The 22,600-nt window shown below is 43.1% G+C and overlaps 1 protein-coding gene across 5 annotated transcripts in view; it reads right to left on the reverse strand.

The window, feature by feature from the left end:
* Nucleotides 1-22,600, reverse strand: part of LOC135488729 (intermembrane lipid transfer protein VPS13D-like) — a 50,815-nt gene that overhangs the window by 21,503 nt on the left and 6,712 nt on the right. For 3 of the 5 annotated variants that reach the window (XM_064773490.1, XM_064773489.1, XM_064773486.1), the window contains exons 9-43: nucleotides 22,238-22,406; nucleotides 21,340-21,667; nucleotides 20,707-21,023; nucleotides 19,838-20,022; nucleotides 19,383-19,507; nucleotides 18,642-18,733; nucleotides 18,134-18,296; nucleotides 17,793-17,940; nucleotides 17,323-17,454; nucleotides 16,969-17,059; nucleotides 16,566-16,741; nucleotides 15,410-15,510; nucleotides 14,727-14,892; nucleotides 14,170-14,570; nucleotides 13,595-13,867; nucleotides 13,090-13,113; nucleotides 10,750-12,571; nucleotides 10,358-10,508; nucleotides 9,905-10,088; nucleotides 9,271-9,523; nucleotides 8,795-8,975; nucleotides 7,219-8,226; nucleotides 6,515-6,757; nucleotides 6,156-6,381; nucleotides 5,702-5,929; nucleotides 5,223-5,347; nucleotides 4,805-4,906; nucleotides 4,307-4,546; nucleotides 3,910-4,027; nucleotides 3,187-3,357; nucleotides 2,832-2,949; nucleotides 2,428-2,495; nucleotides 2,098-2,206; nucleotides 1,539-1,661; nucleotides 997-1,014 (exon numbers count right to left, since the gene is read on the reverse strand). In XM_064773490.1, coding sequence (XP_064629560.1) covers nucleotides 997-1,014; nucleotides 1,539-1,661; nucleotides 2,098-2,206; nucleotides 2,428-2,495; nucleotides 2,832-2,949; nucleotides 3,187-3,357; nucleotides 3,910-4,027; nucleotides 4,307-4,546; nucleotides 4,805-4,906; nucleotides 5,223-5,347; nucleotides 5,702-5,929; nucleotides 6,156-6,381; nucleotides 6,515-6,757; nucleotides 7,219-8,226; nucleotides 8,795-8,975; nucleotides 9,271-9,523; nucleotides 9,905-10,088; nucleotides 10,358-10,508; nucleotides 10,750-12,571; nucleotides 13,090-13,113; nucleotides 13,595-13,867; nucleotides 14,170-14,570; nucleotides 14,727-14,892; nucleotides 15,410-15,510; nucleotides 16,566-16,741; nucleotides 16,969-17,059; nucleotides 17,323-17,454; nucleotides 17,793-17,940; nucleotides 18,134-18,296; nucleotides 18,642-18,733; nucleotides 19,383-19,507; nucleotides 19,838-20,022; nucleotides 20,707-21,023; nucleotides 21,340-21,667; nucleotides 22,238-22,406 — 8,379 coding nt within the window. The remainder of the gene's footprint in view (nucleotides 1-996; nucleotides 1,015-1,538; nucleotides 1,662-2,097; nucleotides 2,207-2,427; nucleotides 2,496-2,831; nucleotides 2,950-3,186; nucleotides 3,358-3,909; nucleotides 4,028-4,306; nucleotides 4,547-4,804; nucleotides 4,907-5,222; nucleotides 5,348-5,701; nucleotides 5,930-6,155; nucleotides 6,382-6,514; nucleotides 6,758-7,218; nucleotides 8,227-8,794; nucleotides 8,976-9,270; nucleotides 9,524-9,904; nucleotides 10,089-10,357; nucleotides 10,509-10,749; nucleotides 12,572-13,089; nucleotides 13,114-13,594; nucleotides 13,868-14,169; nucleotides 14,571-14,726; nucleotides 14,893-15,409; nucleotides 15,511-16,565; nucleotides 16,742-16,968; nucleotides 17,060-17,322; nucleotides 17,455-17,792; nucleotides 17,941-18,133; nucleotides 18,297-18,641; nucleotides 18,734-19,382; nucleotides 19,508-19,837; nucleotides 20,023-20,706; nucleotides 21,024-21,339; nucleotides 21,668-22,237; nucleotides 22,407-22,600) is intronic. The other 2 variants (XM_064773488.1, XM_064773487.1) reach the window with 2 other exon arrangements.

Here is a 22,600-nt window from a genome sequence, read left to right on the forward strand (position 1 = left end):
AGTTCAGAAGTTGAATGTATAGGTGTAAAGTCCTGAGCGCGCCAAGCTTAATTCCCACATCTGCCGTACCTCTTCAGATTTCTATTTGAAACACTGGAGATATGTGTGGTTCGGCAGGAAAAACGTTTGGCGAATCCAGCCTTTACTGGCTAAAGCAACATTGGAGAAAATAGACAAAGGTTGATTCAAATTAAGCGGCTGAAGTAACGCTGTGAAACTGCCGCACGTGATTTCAAACACCCGTCTAATCACATCACAGCTAATAAAACCAAGAAACAACACTTGTAAGCAGACTATTTCAAGCAGACTATTTCAAATTTCACTGGGGGATTATTACAACATGGTTGATATAACAATACAAAGTGAAGTTGGGTACCCATTAAGAGAAACAACACTTTGACATATTTTGTAAAGTTTCCCTTTAGAGGGTAACTCGTGTCAAATTTCACCATATTATGTTTTAGCTGTTTTTGACAAATGTCTACGTCACTTTCTCATAAATCGGTAAGGTTTTCGAATCGAAATGCACATTTTCTAGAAATTGATGGTTTAATCCCACCCGGACAGCTCGCTTCGATGCTGTTGAAATTGCGCTACGCCGACGATGTTTCGTTGATGACGTCACAACATGAACATTTTCGCGGTTGCAGTGGTTTACATTCAGCGATTTTATAATAAATCTAATCAAAAATGGAAAATTTGAGCTTTACATTTGTGATCAACAATTAAAAACGGACGTATTTCCGCAAAGTTGTAAATCACATCATAGTATCACTTTAAGATAGTCGTGGACTTTTCAGCATTTTGTCACCACAGTGCTCTGTAACCCATCCCCTCAACTTATTATCAACACAACAAGTCACAGATCATATAAATAGACAAGGAACTCGTAAAACATTTGCAGTAACCATGGTAACAATACAGGAAGCTAAGCTGATCGCTGAAACAGATCGGCACAAACAGAACTCCAGCTCCACACACGTCAAACAACCTTACCTGACACACTTCACAAAACTGAAACCCATCAGTGAGATCAATTAAAATAGCAAAATACGTTCGCTCAAGATGATGAAATGTAAAATGTAACTTATATTGCGCTTTGAACTGATCACCTTTCTGTAGAAACCCAGGGGGGCACATAGTACGTCGCTACACTTAGCCGTTTCAGGCCAACGGAAATTACTGAATGACACTGGCCAAGCTTTGAACCCATGACTTTCTGATCACAAGTCAGACGCTCTCACACTATGCCACTCTTCCACCAGACCTCCCTGACAAAGCTCCAGTGATGCGTGAAGCTGACAGTCAACGAGGACTCCACATCAAATGTCACGCCAAAGTTAATTTTCAACTTTCAGATCTTTTTAAGAGATTAAAGACAAATAAGTTATCTTTTGAAAATGTTCTGATTGTGTGGTCAAAATTGTGATATTGACCACCTAATAGAGCAAATTCTCACCAGAAACGTCCATCAGCAATGTGATGTCTTGTTGAAAATGATGTTATTAGGATGAGAATTAATCGCAATGGTGACTTACCGAGTAGGGGCGGTTGTGACCGTAGCAAACCAGAGCTTACATCCTGTGTGGTTGCGAATCATGAATGGCACAAACGGCGTCCGCGTCTTGTGACTGGAGACAGTCCGACTGACTGGATTGGGGCTGAAAATAAGGAGACAACAGTCAGGGTGAGGCGTAATGGGGCTAAAACCCACTGGCAGAGCAGTACCGTCATCCCCACAACTGTGATCAGTGGACATGTAGCCAACTCAGTTACGGTGACTGGAGACAGTCCGACTGACTGGATTGGGGCTGAAAATAAGGAGACAACAGTCAGGGTGAGGCGTAATGGGGCTAAAATACACTGGCAGAGCAGTAACGTCATCCCCACAACAGTGATCAGTGGACATGTAGCGAACTCAGTTACGGTGACTGGAGACAGTCCGACTGACTGGATTGGGGCTGAAAATAAGGAGACAACAGTCAGGGTGAGGCGTAATGGGGCTAAAACCCACTGGCAGAGCAGCACTGTCATCCTCCCAACTGTGATCAGTGGACATGTAGCCAAGGCAGTTATGGACATATTTTAGTAACTTACTTTTCCTCGCCGTCAATCATATTGTAATAGTCATCCATCCAGATCTTCTTGGTCTTTTTATACTGTTCCATCAAGACTGAGCTCACGTTGATGTTCAGCACATCAGATGCTGAAAGATAACAGAGCATGTGATTAGCTCAGAACATTACTATTACTGTTAGAACACTTTAATTGTTAGGGCACTATCTGTCGGTTAAGCTTTTAGTGTTTTTTTCCTGTAGGGAGGATTCTCCATTGTTAAAATCCTATTCCTTTGCCCCAGATACTACTTTTTGAAACATTACAATGACGTTTTTGATAGATAGCGCGCTGGAAACATGCTGTACCTACCAGTGACATTGACTGTCAATTTCTCTCTCTCTGGATCATATGGTGTCCTGTTCCAGGCGAGCTGGCATCTGAAATAAAGTTGATGCTACTTTAAATCTGAGCTATCCTCAATACCTTCCTACAAAGGAACTTTCATCTAAGAATAACTAACCGAGTAACAAACAAGGACATGTGGAAAAGAGCAAATAATGAGGAACCAATTGAGACTGAGATACTTCATTAACCCTGGAGTTGAATCGGGCATGCACTGAGATAACTGCCATCCAGCATCACCCGACAAGCCCGGACATGGAACCCACATACATGGAAACAAACTACACACAGAAATTTATATCAGAAGATTTTCATTTGTAAATACGAATAGTAGCTTCGTGAAAATAGTGGGTTTACAAAAGTCTTCTTACCCCCATGGTTCAATGACTGGCTCCCAGCCAGACAGCACTCTGTTGAAGTAGTTAGCTGATAACTTGAAGTTGGCCTGGCCAGCAGACTTGTGCTGGAATTTCTGTAGGAAATGGAGACCTGAAAAAATGAATTTGAAAACGGTTTGTTCCTTCATTCCACGCTTTAATGGGGTGTGATTTACCAAAGACATTGAACCTGTAATTTGGGCGAGCCTGACTATAAATATTGCAAACTCCAGGTATTTTAAAGCCCTGACTACACAGGCAAGATCTAAACAAGGTGGCCATAACTCCAGGCCACTCACAACAGCAGTGATACGCACCAACAAATGCAAAGAATAAGAAGTCTACCCACCTGCAAAGTTGAATTCAGCGAGCGGCACGTCAGCGTCCTGACAATCGTCAATCAGGCACAAACATATGAGACTCGCACGAACCTCGACCCCAGACACCTGCATCCCAGGCTTCTCCTCAGCAGCTACAGCAGATGTCATGCTCCGGGTTATTTCGCTTGCCTCAAGTAGATCTGAGTTAATCAAGTGAGAAGTGGTCAATAAGTTTCAGAATTTCATATTTGCCTTTTCACTACCTATTGCCTCTACGAAAGGGCCGACTTTTTCACAGCGGAGATTCAGCTAGCATACTCATTACGGACTACAATCAACATGCCAGAATCTTTAGTGGTTGGTGAAAGTGACGGACGAAAGGAACAAATGTGGCCTGTAAAGAGGTCAATTTGAATAACCAGCATGTTTTTGACTCCTTTCCTGAGGTGGCGATCCATCTTTGATAAGAGACTCGAAATCCCCCAAAGGCAAAACCGATCACGTCTCAATGTATCGTTGTGGCGTAATTTGCTGGCTCTGTTTGTTCGTAACGTGCGACATCATTTATCTCATCAGCGGATCTCATGAGACGTGATTGGTTTTGCCATGGTCATTTCACCTCCTTCGTTGATTTCAGGTGTCAAAGCTGACCTCCTCGTGAGATCTGGAAAGGTACACAAGTGACTGCACCCCCTAGTGGATTCAAATAGCCACTATCTCATCATGATGTTAGTCCTATTATCTGTCCTTACCAGGTTTCACAGCTTGATTCTTTGCTTGGTCAGCCTGTTTGGGCAGTGAGTTCATAATGGCAAGAAAGAGCTGCATGTCATTGTAAGAGAGTCGGATATTCATGGTGCTGAAGCCAACCTGAAATAAAACAATAGTACCAATACACAAATAAAGGTTTCTATCAGGCCTTTTTCATAACAGTAAACCCCTAAAATTTTTGTGATCTGTGAAAACTTCATAAAGCATTTTTAAACTCCACATTTTTTCATAAATTCCGAAAAATTCCGAAATTTTACAAAATATTTCGTTTTTGCAAATGAAATATTTCATATCTGACTTAGGCTTTCAGCAACTTTGAGATGACCCCTTATTTCATTTCTTCTCATGGCATCAAGGAATTATGAGATGATCCCTCACCTCTAAGAGTGGTGGTCTATCTTCATCCAGCGTCGCATCGAGCAAACCGCTCGGCTCAACATTCCTCGGTATGCAAGCACCATTGCCGTTCATCTCAATTGTAATCGTCATCGGGTCAATGATCGACAACGCCGTCTCATTTTCCGATGCGAGGCAGCACGAGAACACCTCGAGACTCTGTAGACTGCATGATAGAGGGCGCTCTGAGAAGGATGGTTTGTGGGTCAACACTGCAGTCATCTGGAAAGGATATTTCAGAATTTAACAAGGACGAAATATCTACCCGGTTGAACCTCGTTATGATAATCTACTTTCAATTCATCTTTCCAAGCCTGCCATTTGAAAAGTACATATCAGTAAGTAAAGGAAAACCGAGTTCGAGATGCTGCTAGTTTTATAGCCAATGGCTAAAACAGGCTATGGCTGGCTACTTGGAAGATAAAATGGCTAAAGTGTTTCCCTCGGACTTAAAATCAAATGGTTCGTTATAATTCCTACCTTAAGTATTACAGCATTGGTGTCCCTAGCTGTCGTGTCTTCCACAACCACAATATCTGTCTCAGTTACATTCAGCTTCAGCTCGAATGGAATTTCTGCTGGCTATAATCATAAAGAGGATAAAGGATAAAGAGTTGTGCAGATAATGTAGGGTGTAATGGGGGGGGGGTCTGAAATCCAAGGGTCCATGAGCTGGCAAGAGCCTTCCATCCGGTGTTTAGTAGCTGGAAAACGGCACTGTTTTAGCAGCTTTTGATAAACATTTACCCCTTATGAGAATGAACTTTTACCGAATCTCAGCTGTATGTCTCATTGAAAGGATGTGACAATGGCAGTTAATTATATCTTGTTCAGTTTTGGTGACAAAGTTCCCCTCATATTCTTAACTGAAGGTATCTGAGAAACTGCAATGACTCACCTTTTCATAGACAGGTACTCTCTTGGTGACAATGCCACCCCCCACATTCATGGGACTCTTGGTCTGGGCGCGCAGACTTTCATACATGCCAGACTTGCCCATCATATTCAGACTCGAGTCTTCCTCTGGATGGAAAATAAAAATATTTCAGTAAATAAAGAAATCATAAAATTTGTGGGGAACAACTCATGCACAGGACTTTTTGGGCTTCACAATCAACTTCAAACTGAAGTCTTCAGCGACTTTAACTTTTGATGTCAACTCCACTCCTGCATTTGTGTAATCATTTTCCAAGCACTGACCAGGATCAGGAGTGGCAGCAAGGTTTACTGGGTACGAATACTGGACAGAACATATTCAAGATGGTCTTTGGCCCCAGTAACACTGTCAACCAGCGACCTAATTGGTTTCCCAGAAAAGACAATTACGCAACTGATCCGCCAACTCAGAAAACCCACTCAGTTGTTTCACTATCTTACCTTTTAGAAATGGGTTGTCGGGATTCGTGAGTAAGTACTCCTTGACAGCCAATAGCCAGTCTATGACCCCCATCAGCCTCATGTTGTTGAGCAGGATCGTGAACCTGGTGTACAGCTTGGTCGACCTGTAGTGAAGTTCTAGCTGGAGGGTGTTGTCGTTCTTGCCTCGCTGCCTCAAGGGTTGCAGGACGTTCTCAAAGACGTTTGGCCTTGTGTTCACTGGCTGGTCTGGAAGTTGATTGCATACCAATTATGTGATAGTGAGTAATTACACTGAGTGAAACCTTGATTTTAAATGGCTGTATGTTTTTTAAATATGATTCATAATGTAAACAAACAAATTTTCGTGTCTCTTCATATATATTACAAAAAAAAGTTTTTTGTAAATTTCACATTTTTGCCAACTGAGGTTAAAATAAAATGCTATCACAAGCATCAAACCATGTTACCATACCTTGATATCTGGTGTCCGAGGCAACAATCTCCTTGGAAACCAAATCCACATCTTTCGACTGGTCGGAATAACTCTCATACGTCAGTCGCGATGAGATGAAGTCAAGCTTCGCCAGGGACGATTCTTTCTTGCTGGGTGCAAAGTGCTCGTGGAGAAGCTCCACACTCACGTTCACAAGGTCCAAGTTGATGGAGACACATTTCCAGACATCACCACTAAGCACAGTCTAGATGGAGAGGAAATTACAATCATTAGCTCTAAAAGGAAACTTCCAACTATCAGACTTGCCCAATGGTGTAACAGAAATTTCTTCTCATGATAAATTGTCTCTGGATAACAACATTGCCACCTGAACTTACATGAATCTTCGGATCCTGCAAATGTGACATCAGCGTCTTTGAAAAGAATTCCTCCAGCGGTTCGCCGAGATTGTGGTCCAGGATTCCCCTGATGAGCTTATACTGAGCGAGGTCAATGGAACATTCGACGGCTGACAGCATGCCCATGATGGCAAAGTCTGGTGAGGAATGGCTCACGTCTCCCTCAAGGTTTCGCTCGACTTGCAGCTTGAGGACACACTTCTCCTTCAGCGGCTTGTTCGGCTGGAGAGTATCAAAAGAGAAGAAATGTAGAGAGGTTTTGCAACACCTTATTTGTGTAGTAGGGTGTGCACGAGTCCTACGAGAGAAAACTTTGATTCGTGCAAGTGTATTTAGTAATTTTCACTCACATTGTCAAACTGTTAAAAACACACTCTTGAGTTTTTTTATATTGATGGAACAAACGGTGTAGGTGCTATTTTGCTGGTTTTTGTGTGTCTGTTTCACATAGGCCTATTACACATACATGTAATACAGGCCATTTGTACATGTGCCCTTCAACTGGTCAAAAAGCATCTGCACACTATCTCATCTTGACACATCAACATTCACAGAATTGATCTACTCATGAGCTCAACAGAACTGTGTGAAATTCTTGAAACTTTGAAGTTCGGCTCAGGGCAGGGTAGGGAATGTTCGAGTCCATAATCTTTTACAACTTTTAGAATTTTCAAATGGCTTACCTGTCTCTGTACCACAAACGATGGGAACTCCAGATCTGCATCCAGATTTCCAGCGTAACTTTTCTTCTCCACGCGCTCGGCCGAGAAGAGATCCATGTCCACCAAATCAACATACGTCACATCCAAGAGACAGAAGTAAGATATTTCACTTCCCGCATGACTCTGACAAAAAGTACCACTAGATGGTGGCACCTTGCCCGAAAACTTCTGCCGTTTTTCATCAACAGATCTCGGCGTTGTTGGCGACTTTGGTTGAGATCCATGGCCATTTTGACCCTGTGCACATGGAATTGAGTTCAAAGAATGCAACTGCGAAGTTGACATACTCTCATAAACTGAATCATTCCCTTCAACAGTTTCGAAGGATTTCATATCAGGACTTGAGCTGTCCATACTGTTGGCAAAGGACTTATCAACAGGACTTGGATTCAATACTTCAAAATCGGCCAACGTTAATTTATTTGTAGCCGGATTAATCGGCTTAAATGCTTCCTCGCGCAAGTCATGGTCTAAGCTTCCGTACACACTTTTAGTCATAGAGTTCAGCGAGTACAAGTTTACATCACTCTTGATGCTGATATTGTCTTGTTCGCGTGGCGACCCATCCGGTAAGGTGCATCCTGGGGGAGTGCCTAACGAACTCTCAAACATGGAGTAATCCATACAGTTCAGACTAGAAGTGCTGCCACTCAAATCGAAATCGTGGCTGATCACACTAGCGTTTATATCAAAACTTCCCGACATGCTCTGCTCGGCGCCCTTCATCGTACTATTCAAGGGAGCATCCGGTTTCTTCTCATCCTCCTTCTCCGATACGAAGGGATCCTTCATTGTGGCCAAGATCGACCCCTCTGAGCCATTGACAAGGAACGTATTGGACACAGTCAGTGTTCCCAAGTCCACGACTAAGATATCTTTAGAGAGGGAGCTGTGGGGTATCAGTATAACGGGAGAACCGGCAACAACGTCTAAGGATATTCTTGCTCCTCGTGTAGCTGTTTCACTGATCTGGAAACAGGATGAACAACTTTTAAAGGTCGACCAACTCATGAACCCAACTTTATGGATTCAAAGATAATGTGAAACTTTACAGTGATACAGGGAACTGGCGATCCAAAAATCTGTGGTTTGAATCCCAGGCAAGAGAACTTGATTTTTCTGTACTTTTTTCATTCTTGCTGATTCTTGGTCAAACCCCGATCTCATATCCCAAAGATGTACTTCAAACTTAGGAATGCTTCGACTGACATACTTTTTCATGGAGACAATTCACATCATAACCCCACTGATGAGCCTATGCGATGCAAAACAAATGAGGCGAAACGCGTCTGGAGGTCTATTTAAAAGTATCTATGTTTTAAGGAACTGTACACAGTGCCGCCTGTTCCCATATTTTCATACTTTTTCATGGAGAACATAATTTCTACTGGATCCAATTTCAATTCAATATTTTTTGCAATAAATTCATTCTGAGCACCATGACTCCATGATGAGATTTGGAGTTGAGCTAATTTTTTTGACAACATTTCACGGTAAAAACGTTTCCAGGAAATAAAGAACTTCTTTAAAATCGTACCTTTTTTCCAGCAGACGCAGCTCTCATCCTTCCGAGTAAATCTTGTAGCTGCATGAAGTGCTGACAAAACGCTATCGTCTCCGACATGAACCTCTGGGTATGGGTGTACCGTACGGATGCCATGCGCAGTTTGACACGGATGTCGTGAGGTCGGACATTACCAGGGTCAGGAGTGCCATATCTAAAAAGAATGAATCAAAATAGATCTGCCTTATATGAAGCACATTAGCATTGTGACTGAAGCCTGATGATTCCATATGTAGTGTACCTATGGAAACCAACTTCTACATTTTCAAAGCAGTACAGGCAGTTACCATAATACCAATGTTGTTACTAATCAGTGTTAAAAAGAGGTCACATTCACTACCCATTGAGCTGAAAATCTTAAATCATTATCATCATCAAACCTCTCTAGTTTATCTCTAGTACATGTACTTGGTACTAAACATTTTAAAGCCTGATCCAGTAATACTTACTTAAAAACATCAAAGTCAAGGGCCTGGTCTCCCAAGGTCATGAACTTCTCACGATACATTGCTCCATGAAGTGACGTATCCATCAGCGACATGCTCCCTAGCTTTCCCACGATGGCGAAGTTTCCGTCGCGAAGTGACACATGAGCGCCGACCTTTGAGACGCTAGCTTTAGCAAGTTCGTAATCGGGTTTGTTGAGTATGAGAGAGAGGCTCTGAATGTTTAAGTTGACCTCTGTGTTGATTACTTCCTCATCTGAAAGAAGTGCAAGTCATTTAGTTCCTGAGGGGAAGCATGCCGGCGATATCGCAAGAAAATGGCATTCTGATCAAATATTTCTCTCAGAAACGCAGCAGTTAAACAAAATGTTATATTTCATCTTACGTCTGAAGTACATGTAACTAAAAGAATAATCAAAGTTATAATCCTTTTGTATTCTATGGGACATTCTCTACCAAAGCTAGGAAAGAGGATAGAATCTTTCTCAAACCCATCTACTGTCACTAACCCATAGTGGCAGGCACCACATGACAATCAGAAAGAGACATTCCATCTCCGGGAACTCCACTAAGATGCCCAATGCCTACACTACAGGTTTGCAAGTCAAAACTGATTTCTACGATAGAAGTTACTTACAGAATGGTGAATCATCCATGCTAGTCATTTTGGACATGGTGCGAGACATCTTGGCTCTCTCCTGCACCAAGTCCTCATCGTAAACCTTGGCTCCCATCCCCAGGAAGTCCAGCAGGACGACCCACGTCTGCAGGTTGATGACGGTGTCCAACGAGTTGAAGTCAACGTCGACGAACCTGTTGGTCTGAAAGTGAGAAAGTAGCAACTCATGAATTGGCATGTTCAATCATGAACTAGCGTCATGCCGAGTGTATAGATGAACAGAGTGTCACAGCTTATGAAACGGCCACACAGATTCGGCTGATGATACACTCTTTACTTCCAAACTTCTATCACCAATACCAGGCTCCTAGCGAGAAGGCAACTTGTACTTTATATCTAACTAGCTGGCGGCTCCCGACTGGCTGCATCGAAAAGAGCTACCTAACGGAGCTGTATGTCGCTGGCACTTACCTTGTTGTACTTCTGAGTATATTCAGGGGACTTCTTATCGACCAGGAGAACATTGATATGTACGAGTGCATCACCAATGGGCAGCTTCTCTTGGGAGGTTGATCGTGACATGAACGGGGATGGTGGAGGGGTACATGGGTACTCAGCCGGTCTGAATAGAAAGAAATTCAAAAACACTCAAAGCAAATTGCTAACTTTGCACTGACTTTAGCTTGGCTTCAAGTCTTAAGGGCTAAACTGAAGGATATGACACTACCGGTAAGTTCAAGTTAATGCCTAAAGATTAACAAGCATGCCCAGTCTCTGAAAGGGATAAGACTCTGGGAGGAAAGACTGGACAACATTTCCAACCAAGCAGAGAGATGAAATAGCTAGGGTAGGACGGCACTCACCCTTTGTTTGATTCCTTGATATTCATCCCCCGAACAACAGTCGCCGATTTGGAATGATGAGCCACAAACGCATTTTCTTTATGCAAATTAGACGGCAACGATGACGGCATACCAGGAGCAGGAGGTAGGATGGTGCTGTTGGGACATGATGTTGAAAGGAAGGGCTTCGATGAGGCATTATGTGACGGTTCGACTTTACTTCCAGACGACACCACCAGGTGGCGATGGCGTGAGTCCGGCTCTTGAAGTAAGTCCTCCATATCCAATGCCTGAAGTGTCACCTGTATCGACGTTGTCGTTGGGTTATTTTTCTCCATCACAACATTAAAATTCTGAAATTTGATATTCACCAAACCTTGTTCCCCATCCGCAAAATCGCCTCGCATTTCGACATCAAATATTGGCAAGTCGAAATTCGCCTTCAAAGTCACAAAGGAGTTTTTCTTAGCCTCTTTGGTAACTTCCAATTTTTTCTTACTGTTCGTCTGCAAGAGAATACTTTGCAGTGTTTCGTCCAGTTTCAAGGCAGACACGCCTGGTTCCATACTGTCTTCAGCAGCCTCGTCCAACGTCTCCTCCTTGCAATCCCTTTTGTCCCCTTGTTCCATCGTCTCGGGGAAATCCTCATTGTACGTGATATTATCAACAGTTCGCAATATTTGTTCGTAGACTTTCTTGGCAAGAACAACCCGCAATGGATTCACGACGCGTCCCTTTATCATGATTGTGGATTGCTCCTCTTCCGTTGGAACAGACTCCCCAGCACGGGGCGTGAAGTCTTCCCCAAGGCTGAAATCATGCGTCAAGTTCAAAATTTTCACCTCCGGGTCAATTTTGTCGATCGTCAACTCGACCATGGTATCGTGAAGTATCTGTTCACCAATGTCCGTCCTAGAGAACAACTCTGTCTGCGACAGACCTTTCAGTTTCGGTGCCAATTCGTCAATATTCATGGAATATAAACTCATGTCACGAATATCGACATAAATCCGATCCTTATTTTCCACGACGCTACCCAGATGCATCGGAGTATCCAGATTCATCATCGTAGAGTGATGCGCTTCCGGATTAACATTCCTGATGGAGATTTTCCCAAGATGTGCCACCAAAACTTCTGGACTCGTTTGGGTCTTCGGGAGGACGATGATCGGAGTTTGTAAAACAGCGTCTATTTTTAGATTAATCTCGTCCTCAATGTCCCCTTCTCCTTCAAGGTCATCTGGAATATCCCCAAGAGACATACTGATTCTACTCCTGCGATACGTGCTCGGAGAATCTAAACTCATCGTACTCCCATAGAAAGACGCACCAAGCAACTCGGATCGTTTGTGTACTAAACCCATGGCGACCTCCGTGGCAGCATATTTTAACGACTCGGCCACATTCGACATGTAGTCTTTGAACTCGGTAGCGCACTCTGACAAGTCGTTCAGAAACTGTGGCGAGTGCGTATAAATCAACGACGCCATTCGGAGCACAAGATTGACGCTGTCCTCTTTCGGTGCCTCCTGGCCGTATAGATGACTGTGAATCAGTAAATCATCATCGTCCTCCCCTAAATACGACTCGTCGCTTGCTTTGACCTGGCGTAAATGAAATGATAACGCACATGCCTCCGATCCAATCTCCGTCATGTCTTGCATGTAAACTGATTTGAACATGGATTCGTGAGCGGTTTTGTACATGTCGGCCTGATGAGGCATGGGGTTGTCCACATTTGGATCATGGCCAACCGTGACCACCTTCTGATGGTGCGTCCCCTCCGGGGTCAAGTCAATCATCTGAAGTCCTCCAAGGGACCCTTTCACTTCCATAGTTTTTCCTGGAATGATACGAAAATTTGTTCAAAATCGAAAATCATTTGCTAGATGATCTTGATGGACGACATCATGGGCTTGGCAGGACGAATGATTGCCGGCCTGATCCACCTTGGCAAGAACCAAACAGCCTGGTGCCCCAGCCCCCAACAGTGCAGGGTCGCCCCAATAGCCGTGCACACCTGTGGCCAATGAACAATGATGACAAACCTAAGAATTCCCTGCATTTCCATTAAAGCCTCACTGTATTGAACTTTCATTGCATCTGCACTTAATGAAATGGCAGCTTTAAAGCACTTCTTACGAGTACTTTTGAAAATAAACAACCAGTGAAGCAACATTTGCTGAAAAACAGCAGACAGCACTATAATGTACTGCAATACAGTGTAATGCATTACATGTATACACTGCATTAATGGTTGTGTACATCTGCATGTAGAAGACTGCATACAGTGAGGCTTTAATGAAGGACCAAGCACTCTGCCTGCTACAGTATTTCAAGAAAATCATTGTGATACTTTACCCTTTTTAAATTCTGGCTGAAACACTGTAAGTCAAAATAAGGTAAATGAGACCTAAAAACAGTGACTGGAATTATCACACAGAAGTGGCCCTGGTCGTGTACAAGCCTACTGATTCAACCACCGATTTTCACAGACGCCATGCCAATATTTTCTCAAACGCAAACTTGTGGATGGAAAGACTTTTAACAGTTTTAATATTTCTTCAAAAGAAACTTCAAAACTAACCATATTGGATCTTTGCTGGAGGTATGGAGTCCACTATAGGCTACCTACCACCTATGCGGTATCTTTTACTTGCCCTGGCATAGACACTCAGGTACAAGGGACCACGGCATTTTGTCTCATCGACAGACTTTCGAATATTTTAACATTGTACAGGTTGTGAAGAGCAGGACTTTTAGTTCCTTGAAAGATGCATCGGTTCATCCAGAAATACAATCCTGGGTTCTCTCAGGGACCAAATGCTTGGAAGTAAAGAGTGTCAACAACTAGCCTATCACCTACCTATCGTTGCCTCTATCTTGGCACCAGTAAGAGTAGCAGTGGCCACCTTCTTGCCGACCATGTGGCTGTCTTTCTCAACAGCTCTCATCAAGAGGATGTTCAGCCTCTGGAACTCGGCGGTCACTTCGGTGGTGGTTTCGACCGGCTCGACTTCCTCCGATTGGTTGGCGGGATCTTTGAGGTCTGCGAGTAGATCAGGGTTTGACGGACGCTTCTCTTCAGGTAAGACCCGCTTGAAGAAGCTTAGGAGTTCTACGATGGTCTGGGTATTGGCTGAAACATGCAAGAGACAACATGTGTTATCAAATTCTCAAACTGATATTATCTTCTTCTACATCTGCAGGTGGTATTGTCAATTCCAATGGCCTTAGCATAGCGTTATATAGGCCCACTCTAAGCCGTAATCTTTTCACTGGTACATCCCACAGCAAATTCAACATTAACCACCTCACTATGGAATATCAAGCCTTCCCTGGCATAGGCAATCAGACAGAGAGAATGTCAGTCTTTTGTCTCATTTAAATGACTGGTATGAACACTTCCGATTGGAACAGTGCAAAATTTATGGAACTAACCTATGATGTCCAAGCTGTTGAACTGGATGTTCAATAACTGCACCGTCTCTTCACTCGTTGACGACGGACCATTTGGACTGATCTGTTCAAACTCCACCGTGATGAGAGCCTCACTATCATTGGCAGACGAGTTCGTAGAAAACGCGGAATCCGGTGGCGTCATGCTCAACGGAGGCGGCTGAGCAGCAGACGTGAAATTCGGAAATCCTTGGAATGAGGAGCCAGAGTTGACTAGGGATTGGAACGCAGAGGAGAGGACTGATTGCACTGTGTTGAATGGGCCGGAGGTGGATCTTGATGCTAGCATGTCATCGCTAGGAGATTGGGGAGACTGAGGTGACTGGGGTGACACTGGGCTGTTTGGGTCTGAGTCACGTATGCTCCCACTTTTACTATCAATACTGGAAAAGGAAAGGAGAGACAGCTTTATTTCATTGTCTGGGGCTCAAAGAACATTTCTATCAAGATTACCTGTACTTCTCATTTGTTTGTAGTACGTTGAATCAACAAAAACTTCACCTTCAAAAGCACACTTTAAAGAAGAGATTTTGTCTTACCATAGATTTCTATGAGATGCCACCAACAGCTCAAAGTCTTGTCCATATGTCTGCAGAGCGTCGACCACAAGTAAGCTATGTACAGTGAGCATGATTGATGTATCATACGGGCGCTTGGTGAAGTTTGCTCTTGCTCCAGACACTTGGAGTTCAGCCACAGAACGACCTGCAAAAGTAAACAAAGATTGAAATCATCTCAGAAACAATACAAGATCCTCACTAAGGATGCTGGAGTATGGGGTGTTACCAGATCTAGGAATTTAGAGCTTGGGGGGGTTAAGGGCCTAGCTTTATTTATTTGGGGTCATGTCAAGACATTGGTTCCTTACAGGGTAATTCAGTAGTAGGCCTATTTCCTTTGTGATTCTAATATTGGGTGTAGGCCTATGTGGGTTCTCCATGCCTGTGTTCTGGGCCATTTGACCAGTTCATGTCCGTGTGAGAGGTTTAAAATATATATCTATATCATTTACAGAAGTGTCATAAGTTATTGCTCTGAAGAAGAAAGTCTATTGTCATCCGGAAGAAGCAGTTTGTCTGTCCCCGGCTACAACCGTTCGTCGTGTAGTGCTCAGTTCAGGCATCTTTAGAAAGGCATTGAACCCTGCCATCAAGGATCTTTATCAATCAATCAATTAGTCATAGTAATAAGAGAAATGTCGGCGTGGAGAAGAAAAACGCACCTCTACTTTGGATTTCAAGCGACATCTGATTGATCGAGAACTGCATGATTAGTTGTCGTGAGTCAGCAGCATATTCCCGGGACTGATCGCCATCTGCAAGGCTGGAAAAGAAAGTTATCAATTACACTCTTTACTTCCAAATTACTAATTGTAATGCCAGGCAGCTGGAGAGAAGGCAGTTTGCACCTTATATTTTACTAGCTGGCAGCTGACACTGAAAACAGATGCCAATTGGGCTTGAACCTTTGACATTCCATCCATGAGACGAACACCTAAGCACGAGGCCATCGGGACAAGTACAGGTACAAAACAAATGAGTATTCTAAAATACCTTGGTACCGTAAAGTCAACTTTTAAATGGAAAATGCATAAGCCTCGTTCTGAGAGCGGAGTGTTTTGGACACGCAACCAAGTTCCCTCGGGTTGCACTAAAATGTGGAACCATGCACACGTCACGTCAATGGAATTTCAGCTCACTTCAGAAGTTTGAGGCTCTCAAAACACTGCTTCAAACACAAATCAGTCAAGGAAGCATCAACCACCCTAAGTTTTTTAATGAGCACTACACATATTTGCCGAGAAAAACGCTCCAATTTGCGCGGATTTTAGCATCACTTGAGCGAGCCGATGCGGACTTCCTATGCGCGCTGTACAAAATGTACATGTCTCATTTTCTGTAACGTTGCCGTAACATAATGTAAACAATGGCGCTACCGGCGCTCCGGCCGGGCCGGCGATGGATGGAATTTGCCAAATTCGCACATATTCAAGTTATTTTCGTGGCCTATCTTTTTAAGTTTGAGGTATTTTAGAATAGAAATTGAACCCTCGGCTTCGGACCTCGGTTGAGTTACCAAGACACTCTCGGGTGGAGCTAAAATTTCGTCCAAACCCTCGCCTGTCGGCTCGGGTTTGGACTGTATTTTAGCTCCACCCTCGAGTGTCTTGGTAACTCAACCAAGGTCCTCCGCCTCGGGTTCAATTCCTTAAACAAAAAGTTTGAATTTGATAAAGTCATTTGATAAAGACATTACCATTCGGTGGAAAGGTATCAATGAGGACTTTCTTTTGGTACCATTTAGCTGAGGGAGCATTGATTTGTTCTGGGTTTGATCATAAATTTTCAGTTTATTCTTGAAATACCCAAAGAACTTACTTGGTTGTGCTCTTGCTGAGAGCAGGATGGGTACTGAAGTACATGCTCTGATCGACTGTGGCCTCAGATACGTCTGCCATGGAATCAGCCTGCACGTCTACAGGGCTGGATTTACTCGACGGGGGCGCTGGCTCTGGCTCCATCAGCAGACGCATGCACATTTTTAACGCTTGGATCTGAAAAACCGAAAACATTCAGTCCATGTACTTTACTCCAGCCAGGGATAGGAGGATAAAGTGCCATATTTTGCCAAATGCAAACTCGAGTGACCAACACAATATAAAGAAATGGTAACAACTATATCAAAGGCCCTCTCCGTTATATATCATTAGGTTCAGCGATGATAAACAAGTTTTTTTTCATGAATGGTCTCAGCTATGGATGATTAGGATCGCCACTTTACCTTACTCTCATTGACATGGACAACCAATGATGGGAGGTTTCCCGCTAATGTTGCACTTGGCCACTTAGGGTCGGCTGAGTATATCAATCGCCTAGAACACAAAACAGTATGATCATCAGATTGGTACCAGGCTTGCCCGGGAAGTTACCCTGCAGTAGACCAGCATCATATCCAGGGAGACAATAGCCCTGTCAACTTTAGAGTTTTAACTCCTCTTAAATCACTGCTTGTGCATATAGAAGATCACCATATTGCAAAACTTGAAAAGCTCGGTTTTCTCAATATCAGTCAAGATGATTTGGAACAGTATCACAATCAATGGCTCAGTTTTACAAATCAAAGAGAGCAGCCTACCTTTCGAATTGTAGAGAAATACTGAATCTATCGACGACGTGCATGTGCCCTGTTCCCTTAAAATGAGATTGTCGCCAGTTGTCACGCGCTCTCCCTGTCATGACCTGCAGGTCGGACAAGTCTAATGTGTACCTGAAATGACAAAATGACATTTAGAAAAAAGATATACACATTTTTTTTAATTCAGTCAAATAAGTCATCCTTCAAACACCATTATGCCACCAAAGTTTCTACACATGCTAACTACCTTTTGGGGGGTTTTCCACTGTGCTCACTTATTGAGCATTTTGTTGCAAGGGGCGTGCCTGTGCCCACTGTCTTTTCCCGGGGAAGTGGAGTAGATCACAATGTCCTTATATGTCTCTCTTGGACAGTATCTTTGGCTCGTCATAGGCACCAGGAACACGGTATGTTTCAAATTTCATTCAAAGGACATGACAATCAAATGAGTCAAGTTCTAGTTCACGTACCTATCATATATTTTCTCATGTAGTAACGCTTGGTCACTAAATTCATCCCCCATCACGTCACTGAGAACTGGACTTGACGGATTTTGGCCAACACCGCCTGCACTGATTTGGTCCCCACTGATTGAGCCAGTGGGAATGGTGCTGTCATCTAGAAAGACAAGGTGGACATCATTCTAGTTGTGGCATGGGAAAGAGATTTTTAGTCGAGGCATGGCCGATCTGTTTCTTCTTCTGCTTCTCTTGACCACTCAAATTTATGAGTGGTTGGCATATTTCTATGGTTACAGTATGGTATCGGTCAAGATGAGAGACGTAATAATATTATTTTGTTTTTCACCCACCTTTTTCAGTGTCCTTTTCTGCAATTTTATGTGGCACGCTACCGAACTGGAGATGACCAAAATCAAACACCACCATAATCGTGTTAGGATCATTGAAGTTCTCAGGAATGATGATCTGGGGGGCAGATATGTCAAAGTCCATTGCCCATCTTTTACCCTGAATCTAAAAATTGTTGGAAAAAGACAAGATTATTATGTTTTTTTCATGCCACACCAATGTGGGCACCAATCACTGGTGTCCTCGAGCAAGAAACTTACATAAATGGCTCCATATTTGGAATGAGACATTTTCAAAGTTCTTTGTACCCAGTAAATTTGCCAGGGCAAGCCAGAGACCCCAACAAGTGAGAAACAAGAGTAGCTTGCGATGTTCAATAGAGTTACCAACCAATAAACCTAAGTGGTGACCTTTCCAAGAGTCGAACCCATGACCTCCTGATACTGAGCCCTGTGCTCTAACTACTATGCCACTGATCCCCTCACTAGAGGTCGGACGAATCCAACTTACCGCATCCTCTCCCTCCAGGAGTTGATCCAGAGTGTGTTTTATACCCGCTTTTGTTTGATTCTTTAATTCTTCATAACGCGTTTTGGCAGCAGCTGGCAAACATCAAGAGAAGGATATTAAGATATACATGTATATAGAATAGAACCTCTCCATAAAGGATACCTTTGATACTGACAGGTTCTGCCCTTAATAGAGAGGCAGTTTAACAGAGAGGCAAACCAATTAGATAGGTCAAATTGAATGGAAACTACCAATTTTGAACCAATCCTAGTGTCCTTAGGATAAAGAAGCTGTCAAATATTGAAATTATAATTTACATGTATCATGTAACAATTGTTGTAAACTACAGTGACGGTATCCAGTTTTACTTCTACTATTCTGATTTTATTGTCTGGTCCGTGTGTATCATCGGTTGATCCTGTACTTCTCAACATGTGCCATTTGGACAGCCCACCTGCTTGACTACAACAGAATGTTTCAACAACAGAGTCGCAACAAAGTCTATAAGGTCACAACGTCATTGAGAAACCACCCCGGAGTCATGATGTCATTCAAACTGTGAACTTCGAACAAGACAGATGCAAGTCAACCCCAGCCACCCTGATGAAGCCTAGAGGGGCAGAAACGCGCGTCGGTGGAGCAACACAAAAGCCCAACAATAGGGACTGATGGACATTGTTGTAAACTACAGTGACGGTATCCAGTTTTACTTCTACTATCATGTAACAATTGTAAACATACTTGTTAATTTCAATTCAGATGTCCTTGAAGCCAGACCCTTTTTATGAGAGTTGAAGAAGTCAGAGATTCGCTTGATTGCGGTGGGATTATATACGATATCCAACGGCTTCGTCTTGATTGTTAATCTGTGAATTTAAAGGGATACAAATTGTGATGTTCACAAGATGATACGCAACAATAGGCAGTGTTCGAAATGACTACACAAAATAACTAAAGACATCTGTTGACAAAGGTCAACTACAACTTGGGATGGCTGACTTTGAGAAGACGATATCCAGCATCCACCATATTTCCTGCAAACCTAGGAACTGCCATGAAAAATTGAACAAAAGTTATTGATATTATCCATCAAAACAATTTTTACACAATTTCTTAACAAAACGTCTCTCTGCTTCCTCTGCAGAAGGAACAACCTAAGGACCAAAATGCCAACAATTAAGTTATAGCAAACCAACCTATGATCGGTGCCAGAGTTCGGTGGGGTCTGTTCATACACGAGGCTAAACAATGATTCCTCAAGAGGGTTATCCTTATCTGATGTACCGAATGTACCCAGGCCCAATCCAGCAGTATGAGCGAGGGGTGGTCGGCTGCTGTTACCAAAAGCACCAATGTAGCGAGATTGAGTCATTGTCCTCTCCTGAAAAGTGAGAAATGATTGAAGAAACGGAACTGTGAACTGAGCTACCAGCGCCTTTACTGGATATTTCCGTTGTGACTGACGTGAAGATGTTTGAGACGCAACAAAGAGAGAGGACACCATTGGTGACCACTTCAACCTAGCTAGCCATAAGGGCCTAGACGACATCACAATCACAGTGATCGAATTCATACACGGCCCTCCAGGTCTCGACAAAACAAGAGACCTCTGACTCCGAAAAGAGTCTAACTGGATCCATAGATTGCCCACCACAGCTCCTCTTGGTCTTAACATCATGGACAACTGGTCCTGGTAGATCAGACCTTACTTGTTGCGTCTCAAACATGAAAAGTGAGAAATGATTATTTGTTACAAACATTATAATATTCATTTCAAGAATAACTTTTACATGAAGACATACAGAAGTAAAGTGGCCTCCCTGTCCTTCATTGTTGCAGACAAGGGGTATATCCTATCATGCCAAGCATGAATTATATTGTTTTGTCTTCAGCCCTGGCCCTGGCAGAAGGGACTGTAACAGGCACGAAACTGAAGAGGGATACTTGATAATATAACAAGGAGTTCTTTCTGAGAGTCAATGACCTCCTGAAAATAAACCCAGTGCTCTAACCAACAATATACCACAGGCTAAATGATGAATAGAGGTATTTTTCTTTAACCAACCTTTTTCTGTGGAGACAGAAGCACAGGGAAGATACACCCTTCGCTAAACGTATCCTTGAGGAAGATACCGCCAACACTGATATCGAACTTGAAAGCACTTGTACGCGGCCGCGACTCAAAACCCATCTTGATGGACGAGCATTCGATCTCCATAATACTCTGGTTCTTCTTGTCAGGGCCACAGTTAGAGTTAAAGATCTTGAAGGAGCCGGCCTCGAGACAGAAGTTGATGCGAGCGAAGACGATATCACGCCGAAGCAGCGTGTTGTTTTCTTCCGATTCTGCTAACATGTCGAAAACCTCCTGCTCTGCTTCCTCTGCAATGAAGAGGAGTGGAAAATGATTTTCAACTCATTGCACAAACCTGATAACCTTGAACCCTGCCCATCTTGGACCCCCAATCAGGCTTTGTAGACTAGGTAGAATGCTCCTTCACAGTAAAACCGTTATATAGCTTGTGTATTATCCAGGTCAATCTCCTCAGTACTAGAATTGAGTCCCTCTGTTGAGACCAAATACAGATAGCCCTAATCACCTTCAAATACAGGCTTAGGCTGGTGAAAAGCACTGCTAAAAAGCCCAAAAATACAAGATCTAGCCTCACAACAGAATCTAAGTAATTTCCAAACTCACCTAATTCGGCTTCATCAATCTTTGCAACCTTTGGCGCTGGTGGCAAATCATCAGCGCTGCGACCTCCAATCGCATCTTCATAGAAAGAATCAGCCTCATTGTCATGGTTTTGATCCGCTGCCTCCGGCGATGCACCGTAGCCCGTCCATGTCCACCAGCGCTGTAGAACACCTCGATTATCCGAGGGAGATTTCACGGCAGGTTCCTCTTTTGATACCGGCTTGGGCTGCATGTCCTTCAGTTCCTTTGATGCTCGATCCATGGCCACTTCCCGCAGGATTTTCAATTCTTCAAACGTCAACGTCTCCTCCATGTAGTCTCGTACAACCTGAACCACAATTGAATCTCTCATTTTTTCATAAAAACAAGAATCGGCAAGGATTACGTGACTTATGAAAAAAGTTTAAAGTTTTGGGCTTATAATCCGATATCAATAATCTGACCTCACACTTCAACCCTGGTGTATCATGAAATCATTCAGTAGAGTTTAGATGAGCAGCTTATTTAGTGCTACAGCATGAGCACACCGACCGGTGCCCTACAGCTGGGTGGAGTGTGGCAACTTAGACAGAGTGACACCTGAAGTCTCAAGCCAACTGTGGGGTTTTAACCAGGGACATAATGACCTCAATTGCCTCTAAGAATGGATGCTCATTTTTGGTCAGATTTTGAAAATTCAAAGCTCTACTGAGAACTGAGGCATAGATCTTTCCATTTCTGGTGTGAAACTAAACCATTTTCAAGCAGAGAAAAAACCTGAGAAATAGGAGAAAAATCTCAAATGTCACAACCTTGTTTGAATGACCATTTGCAACCAAAATATTTTTATGAGCTTTATTTTATACAATTGAACCCAAAGTGATTTTCACATTGAAATTGCATAGCCAACCTTGTTTACCTTATATTTCTGTTCCACAGTTCCGCTGACGAGGTATTGCGTATAACCCTTCACATATATCACATTTTCCTTCGCTCTCTTCAGCATATAGTGCTTGGTACTTCGAATGCTCCTCTCTTGAATTGTAGTCAGATTGGCCTTTATGGCATACCACCACCAGCGGATTTTGCTGAGAAAAGTAAACATTTCACGATGAATAACAAGGAATAACAGACAAAGAAGCAGTAATACACTAGAACCTCTCTATTAAGGACACCCTCGGGACTGACAAGTGCTGTCCTTAATAGAGAGGTGTCCTGATTAGAGAGGTCAAATTGAATGGAAATAACCAATTAGGGACCAAAACTAGTGTCCTTAATAGAG

This window comes from Lineus longissimus, chromosome 5 (genome assembly GCF_910592395.1).
Source record: "Lineus longissimus chromosome 5, tnLinLong1.2, whole genome shotgun sequence".
Lineage (NCBI taxonomy): Eukaryota > Metazoa > Nemertea > Pilidiophora > Heteronemertea > Lineidae > Lineus > Lineus longissimus.